The sequence below is a fragment of the Danaus plexippus genome (assembly GCF_018135715.1).
Source record: "Danaus plexippus chromosome 9 unlocalized genomic scaffold, MEX_DaPlex mxdp_24, whole genome shotgun sequence".
In the NCBI taxonomy this organism is placed as follows: domain Eukaryota; kingdom Metazoa; phylum Arthropoda; class Insecta; order Lepidoptera; family Nymphalidae; genus Danaus; species Danaus plexippus.
Window position 1 is genome coordinate 4,367,897 of NW_026869847.1, and position 26,280 is coordinate 4,394,176.

The 26,280-nt window shown below is 31.2% G+C and overlaps 6 protein-coding genes across 8 annotated transcripts; 4 read left to right on the forward strand and 2 right to left on the reverse strand.

The window, feature by feature from the left end:
- Positions 1-1,055: 1,055 nt before the first annotated feature.
- LOC116767391 (DNA-directed RNA polymerase III subunit RPC2) lies at positions 1,056-7,905 on the reverse strand. The gene is made up of 12 exons (XM_032657690.2): positions 7,757-7,905; positions 6,714-6,991; positions 6,272-6,603; positions 5,492-5,604; positions 5,204-5,379; positions 4,921-5,108; positions 4,022-4,406; positions 3,583-3,946; positions 3,058-3,516; positions 2,192-2,986; positions 1,812-2,112; positions 1,056-1,522 (listed from the first exon to the last, which is right to left on the reverse strand). Exons 2-12 carry the CDS (start codon positions 6,789-6,791, stop codon positions 1,309-1,311), a joined length of 3,405 nt encoding a protein of 1,134 aa, XP_032513581.2. The 5' UTR covers positions 6,792-6,991; positions 7,757-7,905; the 3' UTR covers positions 1,056-1,308.
- Positions 7,906-8,280: 375 nt separating this feature from the next.
- Positions 8,281-13,885, forward strand: LOC116767448 (mitochondrial Rho GTPase). The gene is made up of 11 exons (XM_032657772.2): positions 8,281-8,659; positions 8,728-8,936; positions 9,061-9,213; positions 9,455-9,586; positions 10,044-10,240; positions 10,514-10,703; positions 12,013-12,148; positions 12,222-12,352; positions 12,432-12,662; positions 13,093-13,286; positions 13,624-13,885. The coding sequence occupies exons 1-11, from the start codon at positions 8,467-8,469 to the stop codon at positions 13,748-13,750; spliced, it is 1,893 nt and encodes a 630-aa protein (XP_032513663.1). The 5' UTR covers positions 8,281-8,466; the 3' UTR covers positions 13,751-13,885.
- A 442-nt stretch (positions 13,886-14,327) lies between these two features.
- Positions 14,328-16,563, forward strand: LOC116767678 (tRNA-dihydrouridine(16/17) synthase [NAD(P)(+)]-like). 3 transcript variants are annotated; one of them, XM_061527290.1, is made up of 8 exons: positions 14,328-14,446; positions 14,526-14,757; positions 14,827-14,986; positions 15,077-15,272; positions 15,372-15,620; positions 15,718-15,973; positions 16,120-16,293; positions 16,366-16,563. In XM_061527290.1, exons 2-8 carry the CDS (start codon positions 14,542-14,544, stop codon positions 16,513-16,515), a joined length of 1,401 nt encoding a protein of 466 aa, XP_061383274.1. In that variant the 5' UTR covers positions 14,328-14,446; positions 14,526-14,541; the 3' UTR covers positions 16,516-16,563. The 3 variants fall into 3 exon arrangements, with proteins under 3 accessions (XP_061383274.1, XP_032514007.2, XP_032514009.2); XM_032658116.2 differs by having other exon boundaries at positions 14,372-14,757; XM_032658118.2 differs by lacking the exon at positions 14,328-14,446 and having other exon boundaries at positions 14,618-14,757; positions 14,846-14,986.
- Positions 16,564-17,050: 487 nt separating this feature from the next.
- On the forward strand, positions 17,051-18,221 carry LOC116767496 (probable palmitoyltransferase ZDHHC11B). The gene has a single exon (XM_032657833.2). The coding sequence runs from the start codon at positions 17,208-17,210 to the stop codon at positions 18,219-18,221; it is 1,014 nt and encodes a 337-aa protein (XP_032513724.2). The 5' UTR covers positions 17,051-17,207.
- Positions 18,222-18,766: 545 nt separating this feature from the next.
- LOC116767642 (bax inhibitor 1) lies at positions 18,767-20,593 on the reverse strand. The gene is made up of 5 exons (XM_032658062.2): positions 20,354-20,593; positions 19,832-20,058; positions 19,521-19,747; positions 19,267-19,437; positions 18,767-18,941 (listed from the first exon to the last, which is right to left on the reverse strand). Exons 1-5 carry the CDS (start codon positions 20,398-20,400, stop codon positions 18,909-18,911), a joined length of 705 nt encoding a protein of 234 aa, XP_032513953.1. The 5' UTR covers positions 20,401-20,593; the 3' UTR covers positions 18,767-18,908.
- Positions 20,594-21,074: 481 nt separating this feature from the next.
- LOC116767434 (pre-rRNA 2'-O-ribose RNA methyltransferase FTSJ3) lies at positions 21,075-25,718 on the forward strand. The gene is made up of 10 exons (XM_032657753.2): positions 21,075-21,233; positions 21,389-22,146; positions 22,232-22,393; positions 22,744-22,836; positions 22,918-23,079; positions 23,227-23,431; positions 23,623-23,883; positions 24,153-24,344; positions 24,873-25,072; positions 25,227-25,718. The coding sequence occupies exons 1-10, from the start codon at positions 21,167-21,169 to the stop codon at positions 25,668-25,670; spliced, it is 2,544 nt and encodes an 847-aa protein (XP_032513644.2). The 5' UTR covers positions 21,075-21,166; the 3' UTR covers positions 25,671-25,718.
- Positions 25,719-26,280: the final 562 nt, after the last annotated feature.

A 26,280-nucleotide genomic window follows, 5' to 3' on the forward strand; every position in this document is an offset into this window, starting at 1 on the left:
TTTTTATGTTTTTTTACTTACTTTTTACGTATTTCATAAATTAGATATATTAAATCCGAAAATTTCCTATAAAAACCTGCATGAGAACATTTAATGTCAAAAATAATTTTAAAAAAATGTCATAATTGTTATATTTTATGCAGAGATGATAATCAGTAACTTTTAATAAAAACTTACCTTCCGAATCAAATAAAAATTAAAAGAGTATTTAAAAATATTAAGATGATTTCGAAAATTATGCTTATTAATAGTATAAAAATCCTTTTCTTGTATTCGTTAATACATTCTTAATCTTGCGAAAATATGTAAAAAAGGACCTAATGAAGAAGTACATAAATTAATGTTTTAGACGAATGGCAACTAAATAATGACGTAACGTTCTCGATTTAATAACTTGCGTTAATTCTATAGCGCGAAGATTTATGAATAAAAAGTTTTTTCTTCACAAAACGCTCCATATGTAGAACGACAAAAACGACTTTTTTTTCACATTCACATGTCACACTCGAATGCTTAGCACAAGTTTGCATCGTCACAATACATACGTTAAATCTGAGCATTGAATAAAAAAACTGTTAATGCTCCGTACGTAGTTTGGTGTCGCAAACTTGTACTAAGGATAAATTCTAATGGAAATTAAAGTAGCAACGTCAAGCGTTGGTAGCATTTTTTTACTTATTTTCTATTTTTTACTATCTTTAAAATTTAAATCGGAATTTATTAGTGGAAAGAAATCACGAAAGAATCACTACAGTGCGCATTAAAACAACTCTCTTAAGCCCGAAATATATTAAACTACCTAAGAAAGAAAAAATACAAAAAACAATATTCAGTATTGGTATTAACCTGCTATTAAATTCGTTATTGTTATCTCAAGTTGCCAAAATTCATGACGCAGACCACACAGAATTTATATTTAAGGATATAAAAAAAAGTAAGAAGGGAACTTCCTTGAGTTGGCAAAAATGTTCCGGTCTTGGCTGCTACAATCGACAAGTTGAATTAGTACACTTACCAAGTGAAACTGAGTTTTTGTGGAAAATAAATATAAAACAATCGTAATAAAACATTTATTTACTTAAATACTTCAATGAGTAACTTAACAAATCCTTAATTTTTGCTTAGATAAAGACCAAGCTGTCATTTTTAATCAGTGGGCAGAAACCATTGAAACTAGACTTATCAGTCTATAGCTGTTGAGGTGCATGAAGCTAACAACTGTCCTTTGTTCAAATAGCATGCGCGCAAAAACGTATAAATGTAATTTATAGCAGGCTAGATGTAGATAGTATTTTGGTCTGTGATCTATCACGAGTACTTCTTCAATTTCAGCCTCGGGACTATATTCATGGAGGCCAGCTCCTGGAACAATAGCTTACAGGCGTAAGGCATATCGACCGCCGAGACGGCTGAGGAGCGGCAGGCGTGGCACCAAGCACGGGAGGCCAGCCTGCCGCAACTGCTGCAAATGTCCGCACTGAACGCGTCAGACGCTAACATCAGACGTTCCATCAACAGCATACTATAAAACAAAACAGAACATCAGATACCTTATATCAATGATTGACAAATTATAGGCCCACAGAATATGTCGAAAGATAATGTCCCACTTGGATCAAGACTAGAATAATTTATAATAATTTAGCTTCCGAAAATTGTTTATTTAAATGGTTTTCAAAATTTTCATAACAGTTTTATTATTACTGTGGAACTATAAAACAGTCCATTCGCGATCACTCAATATAATCTTACTTACCACCTCCCACGTAATCAACATTTGTATATAAAATGTACTCAATAAAAATGGTTACCTTGCACCATAACCAATAAGGCAATCTCGTTCCATCTCCCCAAGTCGTAGTCCTCCATCCCTCGACCTTCCTTCAGTGGGTTGTCTCGTCAGTACAGCTCTCGGTCCTCTAGCACGAGCGTGCATTTTGTCTTGCACCATATGTTTCAACTTCTGATAGTAAACTGGCCCGGAATAAATGTACGCCTCCAAAGGTTCTCCTGTTATACCAGAGTAGAATATATCCTTTCCGTGGTAGTTATAGCCATGCTTTTCCAACTCCTGACATACATCGCGAACTTTCGACCCACCGAATGCTGTGCCTGGAGTGCAACATACCGTGGTTTTAAAAGAAATTAAAGTTTAATGGGAATAATATATCTAGATATAGATCTGTGTTACCGTAATGAAATTTTCCCTCCATCAGTCCAGCTTTTCCCGCCAATAGCTCTATAGTTTTTCCCACCGTCATTCTCGAGGGGAAACCATGTGGATTCATGATCATATCGGGACATATCCCTCTATCATTGAACGGCATGTCTTCCTGTTGAACTATCAAACCTGTCACTCCTTTCTGTCCATGCCTGGAACTAAATTTATCACCGATCTCTGGTATTCTAGTTTGCCTCAGTAATATTTTTATTAGAAACGCATCTTCAGAGTTGGAGGACACCATGACTTTCTCTATATAAGATTCGACTGGCCCTTTGTACGTTATTGGCACGTCTTTATAATCTATTTGTTGCGGTTGACCTTGATTTATAGGATTGAGCGTGGCGGGAGGCATTTGTTTGTTTATCAACACTTGACGGTTCTCGACCATTTCACCCGGAGCTGCTATGCCGTCGGAATCCAGAACTTCGTGAGCCTTAATAACTTTTCCAGTATTAGCGTCTCTTGATGGTCCTAGGATTCTGTCCGACGTCTGATTGCTGTATCGCTTCATAATTGTTTTGGCACTTTTGTATACCAAACAACGTCCGTAACCACGGTCTATCGATGCTCTGTTCAAAATTAAAGCATCTTCTATATCATAGCCACTGTAACTCATAACAGCGACAGTAGCGTTCTGCCCGGCCGGCAGCTTATCAAAATTTGTCAATTCTATAGTCCTCGTTTTAACCATCGGACACTGCGGGTACACTAAATTATACATAAGCGTGTCTATTCTATTCTTCTGATTATAGCCAATTGTACCTGAAATGTAAAACATTATTATTACTGGCACATTATGCGACTATCCAAAGTATTTGTTATTAGAAATGTACCCATGGCCTGTTTGCCCATAGCACATTGGTATGTGTTCCTGGGGCTCTGATTGTGGTGGGGATAAGGCACAAGACCCGCACAAACTCCTAGTATAGTGAACGGCTCTATCTCGAGATGCGTTGTCACGTACGGATCTATCTCGGTCTCAACAGTCGCTATATGACTGTCATTTTCTTCATTCACGTCCAAATATTCTATGAGACCATCGTTAAGAAAATCTTGAAACTTTCGTATACCCCTGTTGAGCTCATTGATATGATGCTGTTGAACCAAAGGCAAACCTTTCTCCACTATTATATACGGACGGCAGAGTCTACCACCGTCACTGCATATATACACCGTTCTTTGATTGTGATTAGGATATATAGACACAAACGCAGAGATCAGACCTCGTCTTCTAAACATCCTGAAGATTTTTATCAGTTTCTTATATTCTCTAGTGACGCCTAAGATGTTACCTGTTCAAAAATAAACAATTAGTACAGGTATATCTTTAAAAAAAAAACAGTTTATATTTCGCCCACCGTTTAAAAAGACCATATAGAGAGCTGGATGGTTTATTTCTTCACCTCCTAGTAGTCTAACGTCCTCAACCCCGGCGTTACAAGCTAGCCTTGATATCGGACCTTCTGAGCACTCTGTTGTAATATGCGTCATTAAAGCCAGATTTTTCACTAAGCCACAAGCTTCTCCCTCAGGGGTGTCAGAAGGACAGAGCATTCCCCACTGTGACGGTTGCAGCGATCTAGGCCCAGAAACCTTCCTAGTCTTTTCGAACTGTGAATTAACTCTCGTCATCATACCGAGAGCCGAAATATAGCTGAGACGACTCAATACTTGGGTGACGCCATGACGTTCCATTTTGAACCTCTTGATAGTCCAATTTCCCTAAAATTAAAATTTTTTAATTATGCTCTAATCGCCATATTTTTTTTGTAGGCACATATAAACCTTCATACTTACGCTAGAAATAGCCACAAATAAGCCATTAGCAATTAAATCAGGTCTCATGTGCTTAACTACATCAAACGGCGCTGCTTTTACTCTCGGTATTATTTTATCAGCTATAGATTTCAATTCCCAATTAAATCTTTTGAACAGATCTTCAAACATGAGCGCCAGTAGTGACCCTGCCAGTTCCAGCCTCTTATTTCCATAATAGTCTGGGTCATCTATAGCCGCTTTGTTTGTCTCTGCCTCTATGACTCTTTTCACCATTATCGCCAAGTAAATAGCTTTCACATAGAAATTATAATTTTCTACTACCACATGTGCTAAAATGGTTGTTGCTATCAGATCTCTTGCTTCATCCACCGGAGTTCTAAATTTTGATGTTGCTGATTGGAACCTAATAAACACAGTCCCATTATCAGAAATAATGTAGATTAAACACCTTGATCAATAAATAAATAAAGAAAATATTTTACTTTAAAAAGTTCTATATTTCTATCGGATGGAGTCAAATTTCAAAGCACGTTTTTTTTAACAGTTATTTAAGATATCTGGCAATGCTCGTCAAGTCAAGCAGAAATAAAGCGGCCCTACCATACTTTTCTCGATGGCTATTTCTTTTCGCAAATTTTTAGTTTTAATAAAAATTATTACTGATACATATCATATACTAGTATAAATTTATAGTGCTATAAAATATTTGAAATCTTAGGTGACTGGAGGTCGTGTGATAGTATTTACAATATCAATATTCCTTGGTCCATAAGAAATTATAAAAAAAGTAAAGAAAGACCAAACTACTGCCACTTGTTAAAGATTTTCAATGTGCTCAGTCAGGCTAATTTACATAATTAATCGTTTTTTGTTGCTCATGTTGTCGTACTTTAAATATTTTGTTTGGTTGGACTCACCTCTTAACTTTTAATTTGCTACCAATATAAGCAAGCGCCTGATTCTGTGTGAAAACTTTTAAATTATGGCAGTCCATGATGCAGGGTGCCATTTTTTTTACAATAGCATCATCTGTACCCACTAACTGCATTATTTCTTGGTCACTACATATACCCATGGCTTTAAAAACTACACATATTGGTATATCCTAAAAACATTAAAAATAATATAAATCTTTTATGAAAACTTACAAAATATTATCACAGTTTTGTTTAATACTATATTTTGTATCATATTACACACATCAGATAAAGCATTGTGCCTCAAAACATATTTCCCATTTTTAACAATAACTATAGTCCTAGTTTTCTTCTCATGGGTCGAACTCGTTACTTGACACTGGATGGCACCTTTAAATTCATCAACAATCATTCTATTCCTAGAGAGTTGTTCTTGAATTAAAATTACTTTTTCTTGTCCTGAAATAATAAAAAACAAAACAAGAAAAAAAAATTAGAAGGAATTGAATAATTTCATATAAGCAACAAACAAATTTAACACACATCACATATATTTTATTTTTTACATTACCTCTTATAATAAAATAGCCACCGGGATCATGTGGACATTCATTTAATTGAGCTAACTCGAAATCTGATTTATTCGTTAAAACACAATTCGAGGATCTCAGCATTAAAGGCATTCTGTAAAAAAAAAACATATTTAGAAGTGAAGTTAACTTAGTCATTCGGTTTAATCCTAATCTGAGTGACTAAGTAATATGTGTTTTTTTACACAGCAAATATAATGATCAGTAAGTAATAATTTCCTAACATAAAGACTGAAACAAAGTATATATATATATATATATATATATACCTGTGTATATACCAAGGTATGTCTGATTATCTTTATTCCTGATATATATCTTTATGCCTGATATAATAAAATTCAGTTATAAGGCTATACAAATACCAGAATTGATATTTTGTTTTGCTTAGTATTTCATTTCATAAACCTTCAATAGGTAGATTGCTGATTTTATAAGAACCCATAATTATTCCAGTATAATAAAAGTTCAATCATATCCTTATTACATATTAATATGCAAAGAGGAATTTTGTATCCCCTCTTAAGAGAACCCTTTGATGAATGATTGTGGAATTCGACACAGTCAAAGTTTTGCCAGAGATGAACTATACAAAGCTGTATTAATAATATACATACAATTTCTAAGGATAAACATAACACACACTAACTTTATTTCAAACACATAATATATTATATGAACATAGAATAATCAGTCAATTGTGGTTGAGTATCCACTAGTGGGCAATATTAAGTACATTTAATGTACCAATGTGAACATACCTTCCAATTAATTGCTTATTTTTAATGACTCTTTGATTGCCTCTTATATATTCTATGTCAACAGTGATTGGTGCTGAATAAGTCATGTCTCTCAGTCGACATTCATGAGGTGTTGTTGGCTTGGTCACATTAAATCCTTCTTCCAGATCTGGTGTTCCAACATAGGCGTTTAAATACTTTATGTAGAATAATGGATCTGAATCACAGAATACTTTTTCATTTGCTTGAACAATTTTTTTTATTTCTACATTTATAAAGTAATTAAATGAATCAATATGCTGTTTAACAAGGCCTTTCACTTGCAGAAATGATGGCACAAGCTTCCATTTGTCCTGAAAAATGATATACTTCCATTTATCTTATGCAGTTAAACTATAATTACAATGCCTAGATAAAAACAAGTTAAAGAAAGCAATTAAGAATATTGACATTGGGCGCTCACCTCTAAGGTTTTTATAGGTTCTCTGAGGCTTTTGCCTGAATCCCACTCTTTACCGTGATTTTTATTTAATTCACCCATTGTGCGACTTATATTATGCAATAAAATTATTATAAGTCCAAATCATTCTATTATAAGATGGAACATATATATTGCAATGTCACTTAGTGTGTAAAAGGCCCAGAGATTGGCAAATTTTGCTATTAAGACATTTTTGATGGAAGACTAATAGATGCCATTTTTAGTATTATACAATATACAATAGTTATTTCCATTTAAATCTGTAAAATAAACATATATGTGTTTAGAGATAAGAAAAAAAATATTTATTGTCAATAACTACACTCCTATAAAGACTACTCTGAGCTAAATTATGCATTAGCTAAATATTGAATAGTAGGTAGTATCACTGTAATTATGGATAGTTTAAAAATAAGGAGATTTATAGAATACTTTTACAGTACTTGAAATGTAATAATGTATATAAAAGTATTAAAAAAATCTCAAAACTAACTAAGCAAAGTTCTTTAACTATGGAATTTATACTAAGTTTGTCTATCGGTGTGCTGAAGATTTCAATGAGTTGATTTTTAAGTAGTAATGGTGCCATATGCAGATGTAAATTGTATAGAATTCTGTTCTCTCTAATACCTTAAACAGCATCTTAAGAGAAATCACATTTTTCTTAAGGATTAATCAAAAGAAATTGCTCTGAATGAGGCAAGAAATAGAATCAGAAGTTTCCATGTACGCATAAAGGACTTTACACAAGATTTATAATAACAAAAAACAAACTTAAGAAAGTTGTAGTTTCAAATAGTTGTTTTATAATGGAGTCACTTTCATGATCGTGTAATCTCTTTAATACTTCTGGTAATAACTTTAAAAAGAGTAGCCTTTGATTCTTCCTACAAGTGAGACTACATTGGAGTAAAAGGTCACTCAATATGAAATTTTTGGAGGAACAATACCATACAAATTAAAAAAAAATCTTTGTAATGACTCCCTTTTATTCACGAAAACAAACGGACACAAACAATTCTTACCAATAAGTTATATAATAAAATAAGTAACTTATGTCAATCCAAAAATATGTAAAAAAATTCATAAGGGAAATATAGGTTAGGTGAGATTATTTTCAATGTTTTTACTTCTTAATTAGCCGATGTCAAAGTATGGCTAAAGACAACTGACAAATATAAAGAATACAGATTATAGGTGAGTACCTACTTCAATAATAAGATATCTGAAAATAAATGTAAATTTCATTGAAGGTTTCCACCGAAAAACCGTGCCTTACTAAAATGTTATACTGCTCTATTAATAATTAAAAACTCATGTTAACTTCACATGATTCTTTTAAATACTATATTATTAATAAATTATTTTTTTTAATAATTAGTAAGTTAAATATTTAAAATCTGTAAAATTAATATTCAAGAACGTTTATTATAATACTTATCAAAAAAGATAGATTTTTATATTTTACCTCTTAACAGATAATTTATTTTCATTCATTACCTATTAATTAACTTTTTACTCTATGTACATTATAATCTGTCAGTGTTCTATCTGATATTAATGCTTTCAGAAAAAGTGAAAATAATGTAAACGTAAAATCGTAATCGGCATACACGCTCTTCACTTTGTACATAATATATATTTAAACACTAACACAGTCCTACTGTTCTGTATTAATTTAAATTTACAAAATGTTTACATAATGTCCTGACATAGACTGCAGTTAAATTGCAAAATGGTCTATGAAAGTATTCCTCGAACAGTTCGCATCATACTGCTTGGAGAACCCGGTGTTGGAAAAACCTCTCTTATCCTATCATTGGTAACTGAAGAATTCGCAGAACATGTCCCTCCTAAAGCAGAAGAGATTACAATACCTGCGGATGTTACTCCGGAGCAGGTACCGACCAACATTGTAGATGTGTGCTGTAAGTATATTCTCTTGTAAGAAATAAAAGTGAAAACATATAATTAAAAAATATTTTTTTATTTTTAGTGAATGAACAAACTATAGAACAGGTTGCGGAAGAAATTGAGAAAGCTCACGTAATATGTATAGTATTTTCAGTAGACAAACAAGAAACATTAAATAAGATAGCTTCTTATTGGTTACCATTTGTGAGGGATAGCTGTTCTGATGATTATAGGAAGCCTGTTATTCTTGTTGGAAATAAAATAGATTTAATTGACTACTCTGTTATTGATGTAAGTTACGAAATTCATGACAACTTAATATTGTTTTATATTAAATTAAATAATATTTGATTAATGAGTATACGGAATCTTTCTAGTAATAAATTTGTATGTTTTTGACTTATACACTTTTTAGAATATTTGGGACATAGCAGAAGAATATCCTGAGGTAGATCGATGTATAGAATGTTCTGCAAAAACCCTCACAAATGTCTCAGAAATGTTTTACAATGCTCAAAAAGCGGTATTACATCCCATTCATCCCATTTACTGCATTGAGGAACAAGAGGTAAATATATCATTGCTTCATTTGCTCCTTTTGTATAATAAGACTTCTGCACCAAGACTTACTAATAATTATAATAGTGACATGATTGATTATCTAAATGATTACTTTTAGTAATTAAATTTTATTAAATATTACTTAGCACTATATAAATATTTTATCTTTAAAAATCAATAACAAGTTTAATCTACTTTTGTATATGAATGTATATATATGAAGACATGATTTAAGTAAATATTTTCAGCTGACAGAAAGGTGTAAAAAAGCACTGGCAAGAATATTTAAGATTTGTGATATGGATGGTGACGGAGTGTTGGATGATTTTGAGATAACAATATTTCAGAAGAAATGTTTTGAAAGCCCCTTGCAATTGCAGGTACAAATATATGTTGTATTTAAGGGTTGAGACCCCATAAAGCGTCCTCATCACAAGAAATATACTGAATGATATTTCTTTTTAGGATTTATGAATCACAGTCAAAAGTTATAATATATGATTTTGATGTAGCTTAAAGGCTGTTTCTATCCATTTTAAGTTCATCATGGTCTCATTTTGGTTATGTAAATCAACAAATAGTTATTGCATATCTTTTAATAAAATTTTAATAGCCATTAGATCCGTTGCCTGTGTTGTCAAGACATATCAGTGCATACCATGTCTTTATAAAATATTACATGATTTTCCTAATTGGCCCCTTACAAAAGCTTTAAGCTGATATTAAAAATAAAACACACTGATATGCATCTATTTTCGGTTTGTTGGGACAAGCGATGGCTCAAAAACATTGATGTTTCAATAACTTCTACTTTATTGTCACGATTTTCTTTACCAGGTTTTAGATGAAGTAAAATCAGTAATTGCACAGAATGTGGCTGCTGGTATTGAGAACGATTGTATAACCATGAGGGGCTTTATATTCTTGCATTGCCTTTTTATACAAAGAGGAAGGAATGAGACAACATGGACAGTTTTAAGAAAGTTTGGATATGATGAGACCTTGGAACTGACACACAGTTATTTATATCCAAAGTAAGTTGATTTTAATGTCCACAATTAGTATTAATGATTAATTAGTTGAGTAGGAAGGATACCTATTATGTTTCTTAATTTTCACAAACAATAAGTTTATATTTTTGAACTTTCTTTTCATCTATTACCCAAAACCCAGGTTTTTTGTATGGTAAAATACTGAAATGTTTGACAATCTAATATATATATATATATATATATTTTATATCAAGATAATAAATATATTTTACAGTAATATAATTTTATATGTAACGAAATTGGATATTTTTTAAGCATTAAGATCCCTATCGGCTGTACTTCAGAACTTTCATATAAAGGGCAACAATTTTTAACACAATTATTTGAGAAATATGACAAAGATAAAGATGGGATGCTGAATCCAACAGAGTTGAAGAATGTGTTCTCATGTTGTCCTCGTATACCGTGGCATAATTTGCGCTATACAGTGCCTACAAATGAAAAGGTATTGTATTTATATTCTATGAAGTGATATGTCGTCATAAGTTATATCTTCATAATTTAATGATGACTCAAAACTATTATTAAGTCCATATTTTAAATTCAGTATTACTTATAAAATTAAATTATTCATTGTACAATTTGTCACTTTGGAATAAATCTTTGTTACTCAATCATGAACAGCGTTTGTTTCTTAAAAATGGCGCGTAATAGCAAATAATCATATAAAAATAATGAGTAGGACATTACTGTATTACATAATATGACATTTATTGTCACTGTGTGGTACTCAGCTATACTAATATTATAAAGCTGCAGAGTTTGTTTGTTTGTTTGTTTGTTTGTACGCGCTAATCTCAGGAACTACTGGTGCGATTTTAAAAATTCCTTCAGTGTTGGATAGTCCATTTATCGTGAAAGGCTAAGCTATATTTTATTTATAAAAGAAATTTTATATTATATTTTTTTTAAATTCAAATAATTAAGCTATATTTTGTTTACAAAAAATTTTAAAGAAAACTGCTACTTTGTAACCGAAGTAAAATCGGAAATCTATTAATACGTGCGCCGCAAAAGGTATTGACAATACAATAAAATAATGTACAATGGGTTTTGTAGATCCCAGTAATATCTAGAAAAAATTCCGCTTTTGCCATCAAAACAATTATTAAATCGTCTGAAGAAATAAACTACGTAACATGTGTACATTAATCCCTATCCAAATTAGGCGTTATGTTCCCAAAACCATTTATGTAGAAGTAAAATACTTTTTGTTTCACCCCAATCGGACATTTCGTTAAGAAGTTATTCCGAGTAAAACACGCTTGGTATTTGTACCTAATGATTATGAATTATTTGCCAAAGAGTTTTATCAACATCATATATATACTATCAATCTTTAGTATTTCATTGCGGACAAAATTTTCATTGATTTCATTAATCATTTAATTTCAATAAAGATCTTAGAATAGTATCCCTACTAATATTATAAATGCTAAATTTACTCTGTCTGTCTGTATATTACGTTTTCACGCCTAAATCCCAGGACCGATTTTGACGAATTTTGGTATAGAGATAGATTGAGACCTCGAGAAAAACATAGGCTACCTTTTATCCCTATCCTGAATTCCGGTCCTGATCCCAAAACTACACGGGTGGAACCATGAAGTGTAGTTCGGATTCAGTGACCGTAGTGGCAGAAAACAACACTGATGTTCACGCGGACGGAGTCGCGGACAAAAGCTAGTTATGGAATAAATAAAATATTATTATAATATAAAAATAGTCATGAAATTAAAAATTGCTTTTTTCAGGGTTATCTGACATTGCAAGGTTGGATGTGTCGGTGGACACTGATGACACTATTAGACTTGCAAGAAACAAGTGCCTACTTAGCATACCTGGGTTATAATTTTCTCGAAAATGATACCCAAAAATCAGCATTTCACGGTAAGGACACATCAATATTGAAATGTTTTATTAATAACAAAATTATTTTTTTCAAATATTTTTTTTCTCACAGTTACCAGAGACAAAAAGGTCGATATTGCAAAAAAACAATCAAGCCGGAATGTATATCAATGTCACATTATTGGACCTAGAACTTGTGGCAAAACATCTATATGTAGGAGTTTTCTAGGAATAGCGCATAAGGTTAGAATTAAATGCCAAATTAATATAAAAAACATATTAATTAATTATTCATGTTGTGATTACTATTGTTATACTTCAGAAAATAAAGCCTCATTCACACGAACGAGGCGATGGTAACAGCCCAGAGAACACATGCTGTATTAACACAATACATGTATATGGCCAGGAGAAGTACCTGATATTGAAAGAGATTCCAATAACCCGTGTGTCCGACCCCTTACAGCCTCATGAGGTCAACTGTGATGTGGCCTGTCTTGTGTATGATGTAGCTGCGAGTCGTTCATTCGAGTATATTGCTAGAATATATATAGTGAGTGGGTTTAAATTTGTTCACAGCTATAGTACATTAATTTCATTCCTACATACATTTTTTTATCAACTGATAATGAAAATTAGAGTGTATTTTTCTGATTAACTTTAAAAATAATTTCTTTTCAATAACATTTTATGTGCCATAAAATAATATATGTGGCTAGTAAACTATAAAAAGTTTGTCAGCATCTGCAATGAAACATAATTTTGATATTTGAATATTAGTGTATTTCTAGATAATATTACTATTATTTAAAAAAGTAGACGGTTGTTATAGACTATCACTTACTTTAAACCACATACATACAAAAATCTGATCTTGTTTTTATTAACACATGACTCTATTTTTGTCCTCAAACAATCGTACAGTAAGCATTTGACTTTGTCGTTCAAAATATATAAGCACTAAATTGTAAATTTGTTTTCAGAAATATTTCGCGGAAAGTCACATTCCTGTATTAATAGTAGGCACCAAAGGAGATGCTTTGATCACGAGGCAGGAGTACATTCTGCAACCAGAAGTATTCTGTAACAAATATCAACTCTTGGCACCACAAATATTCAACATTAGAGAAAATAAACATGATGTATTTGTTAAATTGGCTACTATGGCAGCATTTCCGTAAGTGAAAATTATTATCTGTTAATTTTATTATTAATCTGTAAATATCTAAATAAATATATTTTTAAATTCAATATTTTTCTTAAAAATATTTACTAAACTAAAAATATAGCTTACTATAAAGTATATTGATAAAATGTTATTTTAATGTATGACTTGGTCAGTCAATTTCAAGCGGCTTGGGTTTTATTCAGCAAACACAGGTAAGAATTTGTATAAAATGTTACACAAGTATTTAGCACTCGTTAAATTAGGTTTCAATTATTTTGTATTGGATATTTTAAGGTATTATTGTGAAAACAAAGTCTTTGTGATTAAAATGCTATGTATTCTTCAGACATCTGAAACACTTCGCAAGTATGGCGGGCGAGAATTCCTCGTGGTGGAAGGCGGGTATTGGTTTTGCGGCGGCAACCATCATGGGATTTGTGCTTATCAAGATGTTGAACGTTCAACGTAAATAAATACCGAATGTAGGCATTATATTAAATTAATTATTTATTTAACTTGAATTTTCTTGCAAACATCCGAAACCAAAGATGTGACTTGCGTTGTGCATAGTATTATTTCAGTTGTAAATAAAGGTTTTCATTTAACAATTGTTTTATTATTAGCATTAATTCCACATTTACCTAACAATTAATCAAAAACGATTTTTATATCACAATTGATATAAAATATATGAATTACATATATACTACAAATGTGTATACATTTCAGTTCAGTTTATAATTTTTTTTGATCCTAATATGATGATGAATTAACAAGGAATTAAAATTAACAAGCAAATTTAATGTACTTTTTGCAACAGGACTGTTATGGGGAAGGAATGTTATCTAAATTGTTGTGTAATAAAACATTAACAATAAATTAAAATAAAATTAATTGTTTTTAGTTACTTGTTCTGATATAATTTATTAAAAAACTAAAATACAATATTTTTAGCAAAAATTTTTAGGATTTTTAGTGTGATTGGTTGGTTAGTTTAAATATGGCGTCATCCGTGCAAAGACGTTATGGCTTCATCAGTGTCAAATGGATGTGTTTTATTGTCACTGTCACTTCAAAACTCAAAGTCAATCTCCCAATATCATCATTATCAAAGTCAAAACATCAAAGTGTGTATATTAGTATACTTTTAGAAAATGGAGGATTTAAGGGTATAATCTTATTCAATGCACTATTAAAATAAGAATAATAATTTAAAAAATAAGAGATTTTTTAAATTTCGACTGACAGATAGCGATTTTAGAACATGAACGAGGATTGGTTTGAGGTTATAGGACGTCCACAATATGTGGTTGCCCCTATGGTAGATGCCAGTGAATTGGCATGGAGATTACTCAGTCGAAGACATGGTGCTACGCTTTGTTACACCCCCATGTTACACAGTACCGTATTTATTAAAGACCCTAAATACAGAAAAGAGAATTTTACAACATGTACTGAAGACAGACCATTATTTGTTCAGGTTTGTGAATTAACATTAGTATTTACTATAACTTAAGTACAAGTTTGTGTAGTATTGTATTTTTAACAGTTCTGTGGTAATAATCCAGAAACAATGGCTGCCGCTGCTAAACTTGTTGAAAGTGATTGTGATGGTATAGACATTAATTTGGGTTGCCCACAATCTATTGCTAAAAGGGGAAGATATGGGTCCTTTCTTCAAGAGGAGTGGCAGTTATTAAGAGACATAGGTAAATTGCCATTAAAACTAATTAATATGGTAAAATTTTAAGGCTTTTTACACCTTCACAACAACTCATGTAATTTAAACATTGTTTCAGTTTCTACTATGTCAAAAACAGTGTCTGTACCGATTACATGTAAAGTGAGAGTCTTTGAAAGCATTGAAAAATCTGTGCAATATGCGCTGATGCTACAAGATGCGGGGTGTAAGCTATTGACTGTTCATGGCAGAACTAGAGAACAAAAGGGACCTTTGACAGGTATTGCTAGTTGGGAGCATATTAAAGCCATTCGGTAAGTTTTTATGACCATTGTATATAAAGACCATTGCCTAAATCCATGCAAAAAAAGTTTTTATAGTGTATGTGTAATAATTGGAATAAACCCTTCTAGAGATGCAATTTCCATACCAATGTTTGCAAATGGAAATATACAATGCTTACAAGATGTTGAACGATGTTTGCAATATACAAAAGTTGATGGTGTAATGAGTGCAGAAGGTAATCTTACAAATCCAGCAATATTTGAAGGAATAAACTCTGTATCATGGGAGATTGCTTTAGAATATCTTGACCTTGTCGAGACATACCCCTGCCCAACATCATACATAAGAGGTCACCTATTCAAAATCTTTCATAAAGTGTAAGTCTGATTAATAAAATTTCTATCAACTGTTTATCTAATATATTAATTTGTTTGCTTGAAATCAATGTCTTTCTTTATGATTCAAATATTTTAGATTCACTTTTGATAGCAATAATGAAGAAAGACAGTTGTTGGCTACAGCTCAATGCCTAGATGATTTTAAGCAAGTGTGCATTAAAATAAAAAATAAGTATTTGCCCTATCATGAGGGGAGATTGCAATTTGATGATAATGAAGGAATTACAAGAAATCAAAAAAGTTTAATTCTTCCACCCTGGATCTGTCAACCATATGTGAGAATGTCTCCTGATGAACATACAAAGAAAATGGAGAGGATAGTAAATAGTCAGGTATTTAAAAATCATAAACAATGTATTGTTTGACATCAAAATCAACATCACTCAAATCACTCACATCAAAATCACTGCAAATTATATATAATAATGCTACATTTATCTCCTAATGTATTTAACATTGAGAATAACTTTTCCTGCAGGATAATAACAATGATTCTAAAAGAACTTTCGAAGACAACGATGGCAACAAAATATCAAGAAAAAAAATGAAAAAAATGCGTAGGGTTATGAGGCGACCGGTCAAACCTGAGGAAGCATTGAAAAATAGTAGGAGTGGTGATATATGTGTTAATGACACATGCCCCAATCCCCTTGTAAGTATTGCCATTTCATTGTCTAAATTTACCAAAATGGCAATATAAAATACAAAATTTACCTCTTTTCAGGGAGGGAAATGTGAATATCAGCTTTGCAAAAAATGTTGCAGAAATAAATGTTATGAGGAAAATAGAGATTGCAAAGGTCATAGAATATTGGTGAAAACAAGGAGAGAAATGGCTATTAGTTTTGCACAAAACGCTGACAAAATTGCTTGACCAATTTAACTATTATTGTTGTAAATATATTACATATTGTCAATATTATACTGTTGTTTTTACTTATTTATGACAAAAAATTGGTCTATTGAAATGACATGTATTACTAAAACCCTCCTTATTTATTTTTACAATTTGGCTGCTTAATATTTAGATTTCGTTGCATATGTAGTAAGTATTTTGCGAAGACTCCTGATTAATTGATATGTAAAAGTGCCCCCTGAAGACATATTATCACAACTTGTATTTCATGTAATTTGCCGTCACTAAAAGAAAATTACATTAAATCTTACGTAGTTTGATGAATGATTGGTCCCCAGGTTATTTACGAAATCTTTTTAAACCAAATAAAACCAAGAAGTAAAACACTGATAATAAATTTAATATAGAGATAATCGCAAAAAATACGAAATAATGTATTCATTACATTTTGGGTCGGAAAGGTCTAAAAAGTTTAAACGACATTTGTTTTTTGGGTCGAGCAGCAAAGAATATTTTGTTCAAGGATAAGAGTTTACTACAAATAGTAAAAAAATCGATTAATCAGTAAAGGTGTTTGGAAACATGAAAGGTAACTTACGTTCAAATAAGCTAAGGTGCGCGCGCACGTAACTTACCTGCCCATTCACCTTTCCGTGTTCAAAAGGCGATTTGAAAACAAAGGAATAATACATACTTTTTATATAATTCAAATGAACAAATGTTTGTCCACAATCAGTACACAGAGAGGTCAAAGGAGATTAAATGGAATTCAGCTTCCATTAAACTACCTGCAAGTTATTGGTTGGATTGTTTTCGTGGCAACTATTTTTTTAAATTTCTTAGTTTTGGTTCAGATACAATTTGAAGTCTTAAAAATCATTATGTACGTACTGTACTGCATATTATATATTCTTCACATGGTTGCACATGGATTTGCTTTGTTTTTGGATCCAAGTGAATACGAGTTAAGGAAAATGGAAGTTAATACTGTTCCGGAATTTGATCGCACAATACACGCCCATGTTATTGAAAATGGAAGATGTCATCTTTGTAACATAAATACAAGCAATAAAAACACGAAACATTGTGGTATATGTAACAAATGCGTGTACTATTTTGATCATCACTGCAAATGGTTAAACAACTGTGTTGGTCGTAGAAATTATTTAGCTTTTATTCTAAGCGTCGTTAGTGCCTTGTTAATAGCACTGCTGACTTCTGCATTATGTTTAACGGATATAGTATTTTTTATCAAATATCCTTATAATTTAAGTCATGAAGCACAAAATTTTACAAATTGTTTGAATGCACCAGAGCCAATAAAGTATTGTAGTAGTTCAATAGCATTATTGACTTTTCTTGTTACTTATTGTGTCAGTGGTTTAGCGATAGCCTGTGCCTTACTACATTTATTATGTTTTCATGTTTATATAGCGATGCTAGGTGTTTCTACATACGAATATATCATGCGGAACAGTCAAACCAAATCTTTGAAATTTAATTTTTGTAGGACTAATTTGCAGAGTAATTATTTGATAGGCAAGAATAAAGTGAATTCTGGTCAATTAACCACTAGAACTAATTGTGATACTGAAATGATTAAACCGAGTACAAAATCCTTTATAAGCTCGATAATTAGCGACGAAATAAATAGAGCAAGAAAAGCCTTATTACATAATAATAATACTAAAATTCATCCTAAGCTAAATGATGATGTGAGCTAATGAAAACTAAATTAAATGTTTTTCAACATTTGTAACTTAACAATGTTAAGTAAAATCAAAGTTGTAAAACCGCTTTTTTTCGTTATATGTTTTTGAATATTCTTTATTTTTCTAGCAACTTTTTATTGACAAATAGGTAGAATTTTATTTTAGTATTGAAATTGTTTAGTTTGTTGGATCGATCGTTTATTTTTTAAAAATTTTAACTTATCACTAACACATATTGTCTATCGCAAATGTGAAGCATTATAATATTCAGATATTTTTTAACAAATGGATAAAAAGAACTTTTGTTTATATAATTTATAGCTCTACCTTTTAATAGTTAAAATTATAAAATAAGGATAAAAATACAGACCATAGTAGCTGCTATCTTGATAAGCCTCTGTGTAACTATATCTTTAAGACGTGATAATTTATACAGTACACAAGTATTTACCTTGAAGTTTAGGAAAAAAAAGCAATATTTTCTTGATCTTTAGATTTATTATTAAATATGCCTTAATAAATGTTACTAGGACTGGAATTAAAATAAAACAATGATGTTGGGTTTTTGATTTATTTTATGTTCTGAACATTATAAATTTCTGGATACCTTTAACACAATTATAAAATAAAATAAGAAGAATAATATGGTACAGTTAATTTTCCCAACACTCCAAACCTTATGAAATATTGACATTATGTCTAATCACGTTTACGGCGGCGGTTCTGCTCTTCCTGTAAATTTAAATAATTATTACAGCCCATTTGCAAGTTATTTGTTCAAAATAAAACATATTGTCCAAGAGCTCAAAACATCAAAAATCACAACAATATTTTTCTATATAAATATGCACATGTAATTTGTTGGCTAGGAATAAATTATTATTTTTCTACTCGCTATCTACAAATTAAGATAAGATAATATCAAAATGTTATATAAAACTGCCACTTGTTTACAGACATGACAATTTTAACCATATCAAGGTTTTAATAATTACCATATATGTAAATACTATTTGCGCAGGGTATAAATTGAATAAATTAATAATGACCGACTTACTTTTTGTGTAAGGATAATCACCAGTCTTCTGAACATTCCAATAAAGTCAATGAACAGCTCTAATGCATGTTGTACAAAGTCCTTGTTGCCCATTCTGCGCTTCTCAATAATGAGTTGTGTATCAAAGAGCACAAAGCCACACATTAACATGAGTCCAAGGTACAGATGTGTCTGAAAAAAGAATTGAACAATATTCATCATAAAATTATAAAACATTTAAATTACAATTTCTTAATGCGTAAGCCTATACTCACTTGGTATAAGATATGTGATTGCATGAAAAGATTGACTAGGGTCATCAAAGACATAGATGTTAGCAAGGTCATCAGTGTGCCGCCCAAGAATAACCAGCTGCCACGTTCAGCTAGCATGGCAGCAACGGAGAAACACACAAACACTAATGTTGTGCCCATTAAAGCTGTCATTATAATGGAGGGGTCCACAATGCTGACATACTCCATCAGAGGTCCCAAGCCCATTCCTAGAGAATGCAAGAACATGTACATAAATGATAAAATACTTTAAAATAAATTAATATGTAATTATTAGCAAGGTTTATAAGAACCTGATGTTAAACCAAATCCTAGCAGATAGCCGAGTCTTAATTGAGTATTTTTTCCATTGTCTGGTGTAGCAATCAGCATTAGCATGAGACCAGCACCTACAAGGGCTGAAAGAATTCCAGCCTGGAACCGTGTGTATATGTCAACATACACTCCGGCCGAAGCTGCCCCACATGTCATCATGAGTGTGCCATAAACATTCTTAAGATGTTGACGCACTGGTGGTTCTCTAAAAACGTAAAACAATGAAAATCATTTCGAAATGAAAAAAAATAATGTTTTTCTTTATGTACTTGATCCATTTTAATGTTGCTACTTTTTTTTCTAGGTCTCTCATTTAACTTCATATTGGTATCACAAAATTTCTTAATAAAATAATGACGTACAAGTTCTAGAAAAGTCAGAAAATGGTAGCTGTTTTGTTACAGGTCCGTTGTAGTATTTATACAAATTTGTTATTTTGAAGAATAAATTATCGCAATTTTATAATTTCAATATTTTGCGTAAATAAAGATATCACTTACAGTCGATTTTGAAAACTATTGATGAAAGTGTGAATAGTTGGAGCCATCTTGTCAAAATTCTTGTCGCACGTTAGTACACTGCACAAAATATAAGATTATCACAATTCGGACTGACAGAAAACAGTATCCACTCGGATCACTCAAACTAATAAATAGTCAATATCGTTATGGTATGATGCAACGATATCAAATATGAGTAAAGTCCTAATGGATGACAAAACACTTCTGGATTGCAATTGTGATAGATTAAAAAAAACTACATATCAGCTTACAATAAAATCGAGCACCATTAATCGATTACCTACAAAACCGATATTCATTGCAATATTTATTTAAAATTTTACAAAATTAAATTATAACAAAATATATAGATTTTTAACATTTTAATACCATATTTATGATATAATAAACGATTTTTTTTAAATAATGTGTTAGGTAAATAATTCTTAAATCGATACTCCTATATCGACTTTGTTATTTTATTAACCAATAGTAATTCAACACGAACATCTCTTATAGCATAAAAATGTATATATTTTTTAAAATCTCCTTATTTTTAAATATGATTATTATATACAAACAGTATTCTATATACAAAATTGTTTTAGTTAAGAGATTTGCATTTTGTAAGAATTTTTTTAAATAATGGAATAATAAATACAACTTTTGCGTGAACCGGGAACCAACAGTTTAAAAAAAAATATTAACCTCACTATTTTGATGTGTTAAGATTGACACATTTTGCATGATGTTTTCCTAAAAACACATTTTCGATATTTGATATTGGTGATTTTGTAACCCCAATATAGAAAAATGGGAAAGAAAACGAAAGTAGGAAAACAGCGAAAAGATAAATATTATCAACTTGCTAAAGAAACAGGTACATATCAAGTAATTTCAACACAATATTTAATCATAATAATTGATAGATTATATCTATAGATGTTAAAATATTTTTTAATGTTTATATATTAATTGTATAACAATCTTTGTCTTATTTGCTGTTTAATTGCTTTAATATTTTTTATATTATAGGTTTTAGGTCAAGAGCTGCTTTTAAGTTAATACAGTTAAATCGAAAATTTGGTTTTCTCCAAAAATCGCGAGTATGTATCGATTTATGTGCTGCTCCCGGAGGATGGATGCAGGTGGCTCACCAAAACATGCCTGTATCCAGTGTTGTAATAGGTGTCGATTTGTTCCCTATAAAACAAGTACCTGGCTGCATCAGTCTGACTGAGGATATAACAACAGAAAAATGTAAAACTGCTATTAAGAAAGAAATCAAAACATGGAAAGCTGATGTTGTACTTCATGATGGTGCTCCAAATGTTGGTCTAAATTGGATCCATGATGCTTACCAGCAGGCTTGCCTCACTTTAAGTGCATTAAAATTAGCATCACACTTCTTGAGAGAAGGTGGATGGTTTGTGACTAAAGTCTTCAGGTCAAAAGATTATCATGCATTACTGTGGGTGCTAAAACAATTTTTTAAGAAAGTACATGCTACAAAACCACAAGCATCTCGTAATGAATCTTCTGAGATATTCGTTGTGTGCCAAGGATATATAGCCCCAGACAGTATTGATCCCAAACTTTTAGACCCGAAACATGTGTTTGAAGATCTTGAAATAGTTAAAAAGCAACAAATGAATCTTTTGCATCCTGAAAAACAGAAAAAACCCAAAGCTGAGGGTTATAAAGAAAATGATTACACAACATACCACAGTGTTCCTATATCAGAATTTTTGGATAAAGAGGATCCCATAGACTTACTACAGGGGTGCTCTGAGGTAATCCTTAATATAGGAAAATATTTATTGAGGAAAAAATCCTTTAATATGACTAGTAAATTTAATATTGTTTTATTTATTTTAGATAATAATAGATGATAAATCTGTACTCGGCCATCCTAAGACCACAAAAGAAATTATAGAATGCTGCAAAGACATAAAGGTTTTGGGAAGGAAGGATGTGAAAGCTCTTTTAAGTTGGATAAAACATCTCAAAGATTGGAAAGCATCGCAGAATGCTACAGAAGTATGTATCTACAAGATATATTATGACTTAATCAACTTATCATGTTAATTTTGTAATGCTTGTAAATTTTTTTGTAATACAAACAATTTAAAAGCAAAAGATTATATAGAATATTCATCAAAACGCTCAACGGTAAACCGCTGCAGTTACATGTTCTACGGGCTATGCAATATCAAATGCCACTATTAATATTTTGGTTTGAAATACTTGCTCAATGTTTCAGAAAATATAATAAGCATTATATATCTAACTCTGAATAATTTATTATACAATTGAATTGATTTATGAAGTGTAAAATTATTTATGCTATAAATGATATTTTTTTTAATGTTTTATAATATTTTTATAAGGAAACAGAGAAGAAAGATGACGATGATAAAGAAGTAGAAGAAGCTTCTGGTGATGAAAATGATAAAGTCGATAATGAGATAGCTGACCTACAGGTTTGTATCGGATATATAAATATTGTATTAAATAAAATAAAATATAATATTATACTTTATTTTTAATATTAATATTTTAAGGATGAAGAAAAGAGGCAGCTGAAACGAAAAAGGAAGCAGTTGAATAAACAGAGACAAAAATTAGCCGAGAAAATGAACCTTAAAATGGTTTTGAAAGGAGATGATGGACCAATATTAGAAAGCCATGACATGTTTTCTCTCTCCGACATCAAGAACACCCAAGTATGATATTATATATAAATAAAAAACCTCAGATTGCATTTTAAATAGCTTGTAATAGTTATAAAAAGGAATAAACATACAGTGTAAATTATAATATACTTTCTGTTCATAATGCACTAAGATTACATATGGCATTTCTTATTTCAGCAATTAAATATGATAGTTGACCAACAACCAGACATAGTATTGGAGAAAGAGGATTCCGATGACGAATTGAAGAAGAAGGCGAAGTTTGTTAAATATGATATAGAGGAATCCAAGCTGGATTCATCAGGACTGTTCTACAAGGATTCCGACAGTGAGCTGGAAATGGAATCTGATTCCGACGATGAAAAGGAGAAAGAGACTTTGGGTATTAGGATTATTATTATATTTACTTATAGTTTGAAAACATGCATTTATTTGTTACAGGTTTTATATATAAATAAACAATACATAATAAGTACATAGTGACAAAATGATTTTCAATATTTTAAATATTAAAACTAACATTTTTAGTGTTTAAATATAATTATAATTGACATGTCTATTGTTCTATTACAGCATTTTCTGACTCCGACAATGAATCAAAGAAAATTGACAAGCTGACAAAGTTGAATACATTGAGGAACAGCAAGATCAGTAAAGAAAAGCCCATACCTAAGGATAATCCATTGCTGACAGACCTCGACGACACAGATCCAGTGTCTAAGAGAACTAAGAAGGCTGAGCTCTGGTTCGAGAAGGACAGCTTTAAAGAAGTTGATGAGGAAGATGACGAAGGAGTTGACTTGGATAAATTAGCTGAGACATACAGGGAGAAAGGTTTGAAAAATCTTTTGAATTTGCCACTTTTATATAAGCAGTTCTTGAGTCGTTACTTATTGATAGTATCCTATTATTGTACAATATGTTCCATTGAGGAACTTATTGACAAAAATTCAAAATAACCTTTGTGCTATGTAAAGTATTGTAATTTCAATTTATATTTCATAAATATTCTAGTTAATATTAGCTCTAAATTCAATATTTTTGTAAACATATTTCATTGTATATTGTATGTGCAAGCAAGAAAATATTTTATTTCTATTTAGGAAAAAAGGTAAAGGATCTGTCAATGGGAATAAGTGATATAAAGAAGTCTGGTGTGAAGAGGAAGAACGAAGAGAGTTCAGAGGAATCATCGGACAGTGATTATGATGTGGAGGAAAATGTGTCCCCTGCTGATAAAAGTGGAGCAAAAACAACAAAGAAGGATGGATTTGAAGTAGTCACACAGGATCCCGGTTAGTTGTATCATATTCACAAAACTAAAGATAATAAGTTAAACTTTTTATCCTAAAGAAAAATCTATATTAAACATAATTCTTTTACTTAATTTTGAATAATTTAGTTATACTATAGTTTTTTTCTTTGAAATCAACCGTTTTTTTTTCCATTTACAAAATAAAACAAAAAACTATGAAGCTGTTTTAATGTTTTTGTCTGACTAACTATATATTTTTTTTTTTAAAATGCTTCAAGATTTTACTTCTAACAATCGAGGAAAATTTTTAACACCACACATGACCTACAACTAACATTAGTCTTCAATACATTTAAACCTTGAACTTTAATCATAGTTATTTCCTACTATTAATTACGACAAACGTAATAAACCTCTTTAAATGACTTTGTTAATAAAATACATTATGATATTACTATGATACAAATTAATATTGAAAATTTAAAAACAAAGTAGACCTTCAGCAATGACAGTAAACATAATAATTTTTTCATGATGATTTAATAATAAACTTTATAAATGTTTCTAGAATTAAAGCGTCTGAAGAAAAATTTAAAAATGGATGCTGAAACTCTAGCGTTGGGCACAATGATAGCCACTTCGAAGAAATTTAAACGAGACCTAATCGATGATGGCTGGAATCGATACGCCTTCAACGATACTAACCTACCTGATTGGTTTGTAGAAGACGAAAAGAAACATATGAGGAAAGATATTGTAGTACCAGAGGTAGACATTGTTGTTATAACGATTTGTAGTTTACAATTAATTAATTAATACTATTATAAAAAGCATTATATACTTTTTCATTCTCTTATTAAATTTATTTCTTTTTTTTTACATCTATTGCTATAATATAATTAATTTGATATATAATTTCTAGAAATACACCGAGGAGTACAAAAACAGATTACAAGACATAAACGCAAGACCAATCAAGAAGGTTGTCGAAGCAAAGGCTAGGAAGAAGAAGCGTATGATTAAGAAAATGGAACGAGCGAAGAAGAAGGTTGAGGCTGTTATGGAAAACGCTGATATGTCAGAAAGAGAAAAGGCTCAACAAGTTAGACAGCTGTATAAAAAGGCGCAAACAGAAAATAAAAAGAAAGTCACATATGTGGTCGCCAAAAAACATACGACCGCCAAACGTATGAAACGACCTACCGGGGTGAAGGGTCAATATAAAGTGGTGGATCCGAGGATGAAGAAAGATCTACGAGCCCAGAAGGCGAAGGAGAAAACTAAGGGTCGCGGCAAGAAAGCGGGCAAGACGGGCAAGACAAACAAACAGAGACCCGCGAAGAAAAAAGGGAATAAGGCCAAATGAAGGTTGAATAGTTGAAGATTACTTTGTAATAAAGATATTCTAATAAAATTTTATTTATTTGATGGCAATACGATATCCCAATTAACTTAATAACCACAATATCTTTATTAAAATAAAAAGATAATATTTTCTAGGGACGTAAATAAAATCATTTCATTTATAAGCTATCCTATTTGTTGCCGTAAAAAGAGGTAGGTGCACACCTTTTAGTACGGGTTACGATCGAACGTAGTTACATATGAGGCAGTAAAAAATTTTGCGAAATTTCAAACACTGTTAATTGATATTCCTATCGATAAAATATACTTATACAATACTCTTGGAATGTAGTCATAAAAAATAAATATCAAATCACATTTAAGACAGTTGTCAAATATAAAAGTATAAAATAATTATGAGATGTTCTTAAATCATTTCGATGGATTATAACTCTGTAAGCTCGCTATTTGGTATTAACTATGCTACCTGCTAATATATTAAAGGTGGGAGTTACTTGAATTTATCAAAGCTGTATTTTTATAAGTTCAGGGCCGGCGCGGGCGGTATTTGAGTCCTCGTGCGTCACCGCCAGAGTTCAGGGACAGGCACGCCATAAATGATATCACTCGCC

Coding starts and splice junctions, on each gene's coding strand:
- LOC116767391 (XM_032657690.2), bottom strand. CDS start 6,791: ATGGGTGAATTAAATAAAAATCACGGTAAAGAGTGGGATTCAGGCAAA. Junction 3,947..4,021: donor TATTTGTGGCTATTTCTAGC/GTAAGTATGAAG, acceptor TTTTAATTTTAG/GGAAATTGGACTATCAAGAG. Junction 2,113..2,191: donor GGAGGGAAAATTTCATTACG/GTAACACAGATC, acceptor GTTGCACTCCAG/GCACAGCATTCGGTGGGTCG.
- LOC116767448 (XM_032657772.2), top strand. CDS start 8,467: ATGGTCTATGAAAGTATTCCTCGAACAGTTCGCATCATACTGCTTGGA. Junction 12,353..12,431: donor TTCTAGGAATAGCGCATAAG/GTTAGAATTAAA, acceptor GTTATACTTCAG/AAAATAAAGCCTCATTCACA. Junction 12,663..13,092: donor ATATTGCTAGAATATATATA/GTGAGTGGGTTT, acceptor ATTTGTTTTCAG/AAATATTTCGCGGAAAGTCA.
- LOC116767678 (XM_061527290.1), top strand. CDS start 14,542: ATGAACGAGGATTGGTTTGAGGTTATAGGACGTCCACAATATGTGGTT. Junction 14,987..15,076: donor GCAGTTATTAAGAGACATAG/GTAAATTGCCAT, acceptor ACATTGTTTCAG/TTTCTACTATGTCAAAAACA. Junction 15,621..15,717: donor TTCAAAATCTTTCATAAAGT/GTAAGTCTGATT, acceptor CAAATATTTTAG/ATTCACTTTTGATAGCAATA.
- LOC116767496 (XM_032657833.2), top strand. CDS start 17,208: ATGAACAAATGTTTGTCCACAATCAGTACACAGAGAGGTCAAAGGAGA.
- LOC116767642 (XM_032658062.2), bottom strand. CDS start 20,400: ATGGCTCCAACTATTCACACTTTCATCAATAGTTTTCAAAATCGACT. Junction 19,438..19,520: donor AATCACATATCTTATACCAA/GTGAGTATAGGC, acceptor TTCTTTTTTCAG/ACACATCTGTACCTTGGACT. Junction 18,942..19,266: donor TGATTATCCTTACACAAAAA/GTAAGTCGGTCA, acceptor TTAAATTTACAG/GAAGAGCAGAACCGCCGCCG.
- LOC116767434 (XM_032657753.2), top strand. CDS start 21,167: ATGGGAAAGAAAACGAAAGTAGGAAAACAGCGAAAAGATAAATATTAT. Junction 22,147..22,231: donor TACTACAGGGGTGCTCTGAG/GTAATCCTTAAT, acceptor TATTTATTTTAG/ATAATAATAGATGATAAATC. Junction 22,394..22,743: donor CATCGCAGAATGCTACAGAA/GTATGTATCTAC, acceptor TATTTTTATAAG/GAAACAGAGAAGAAAGATGA.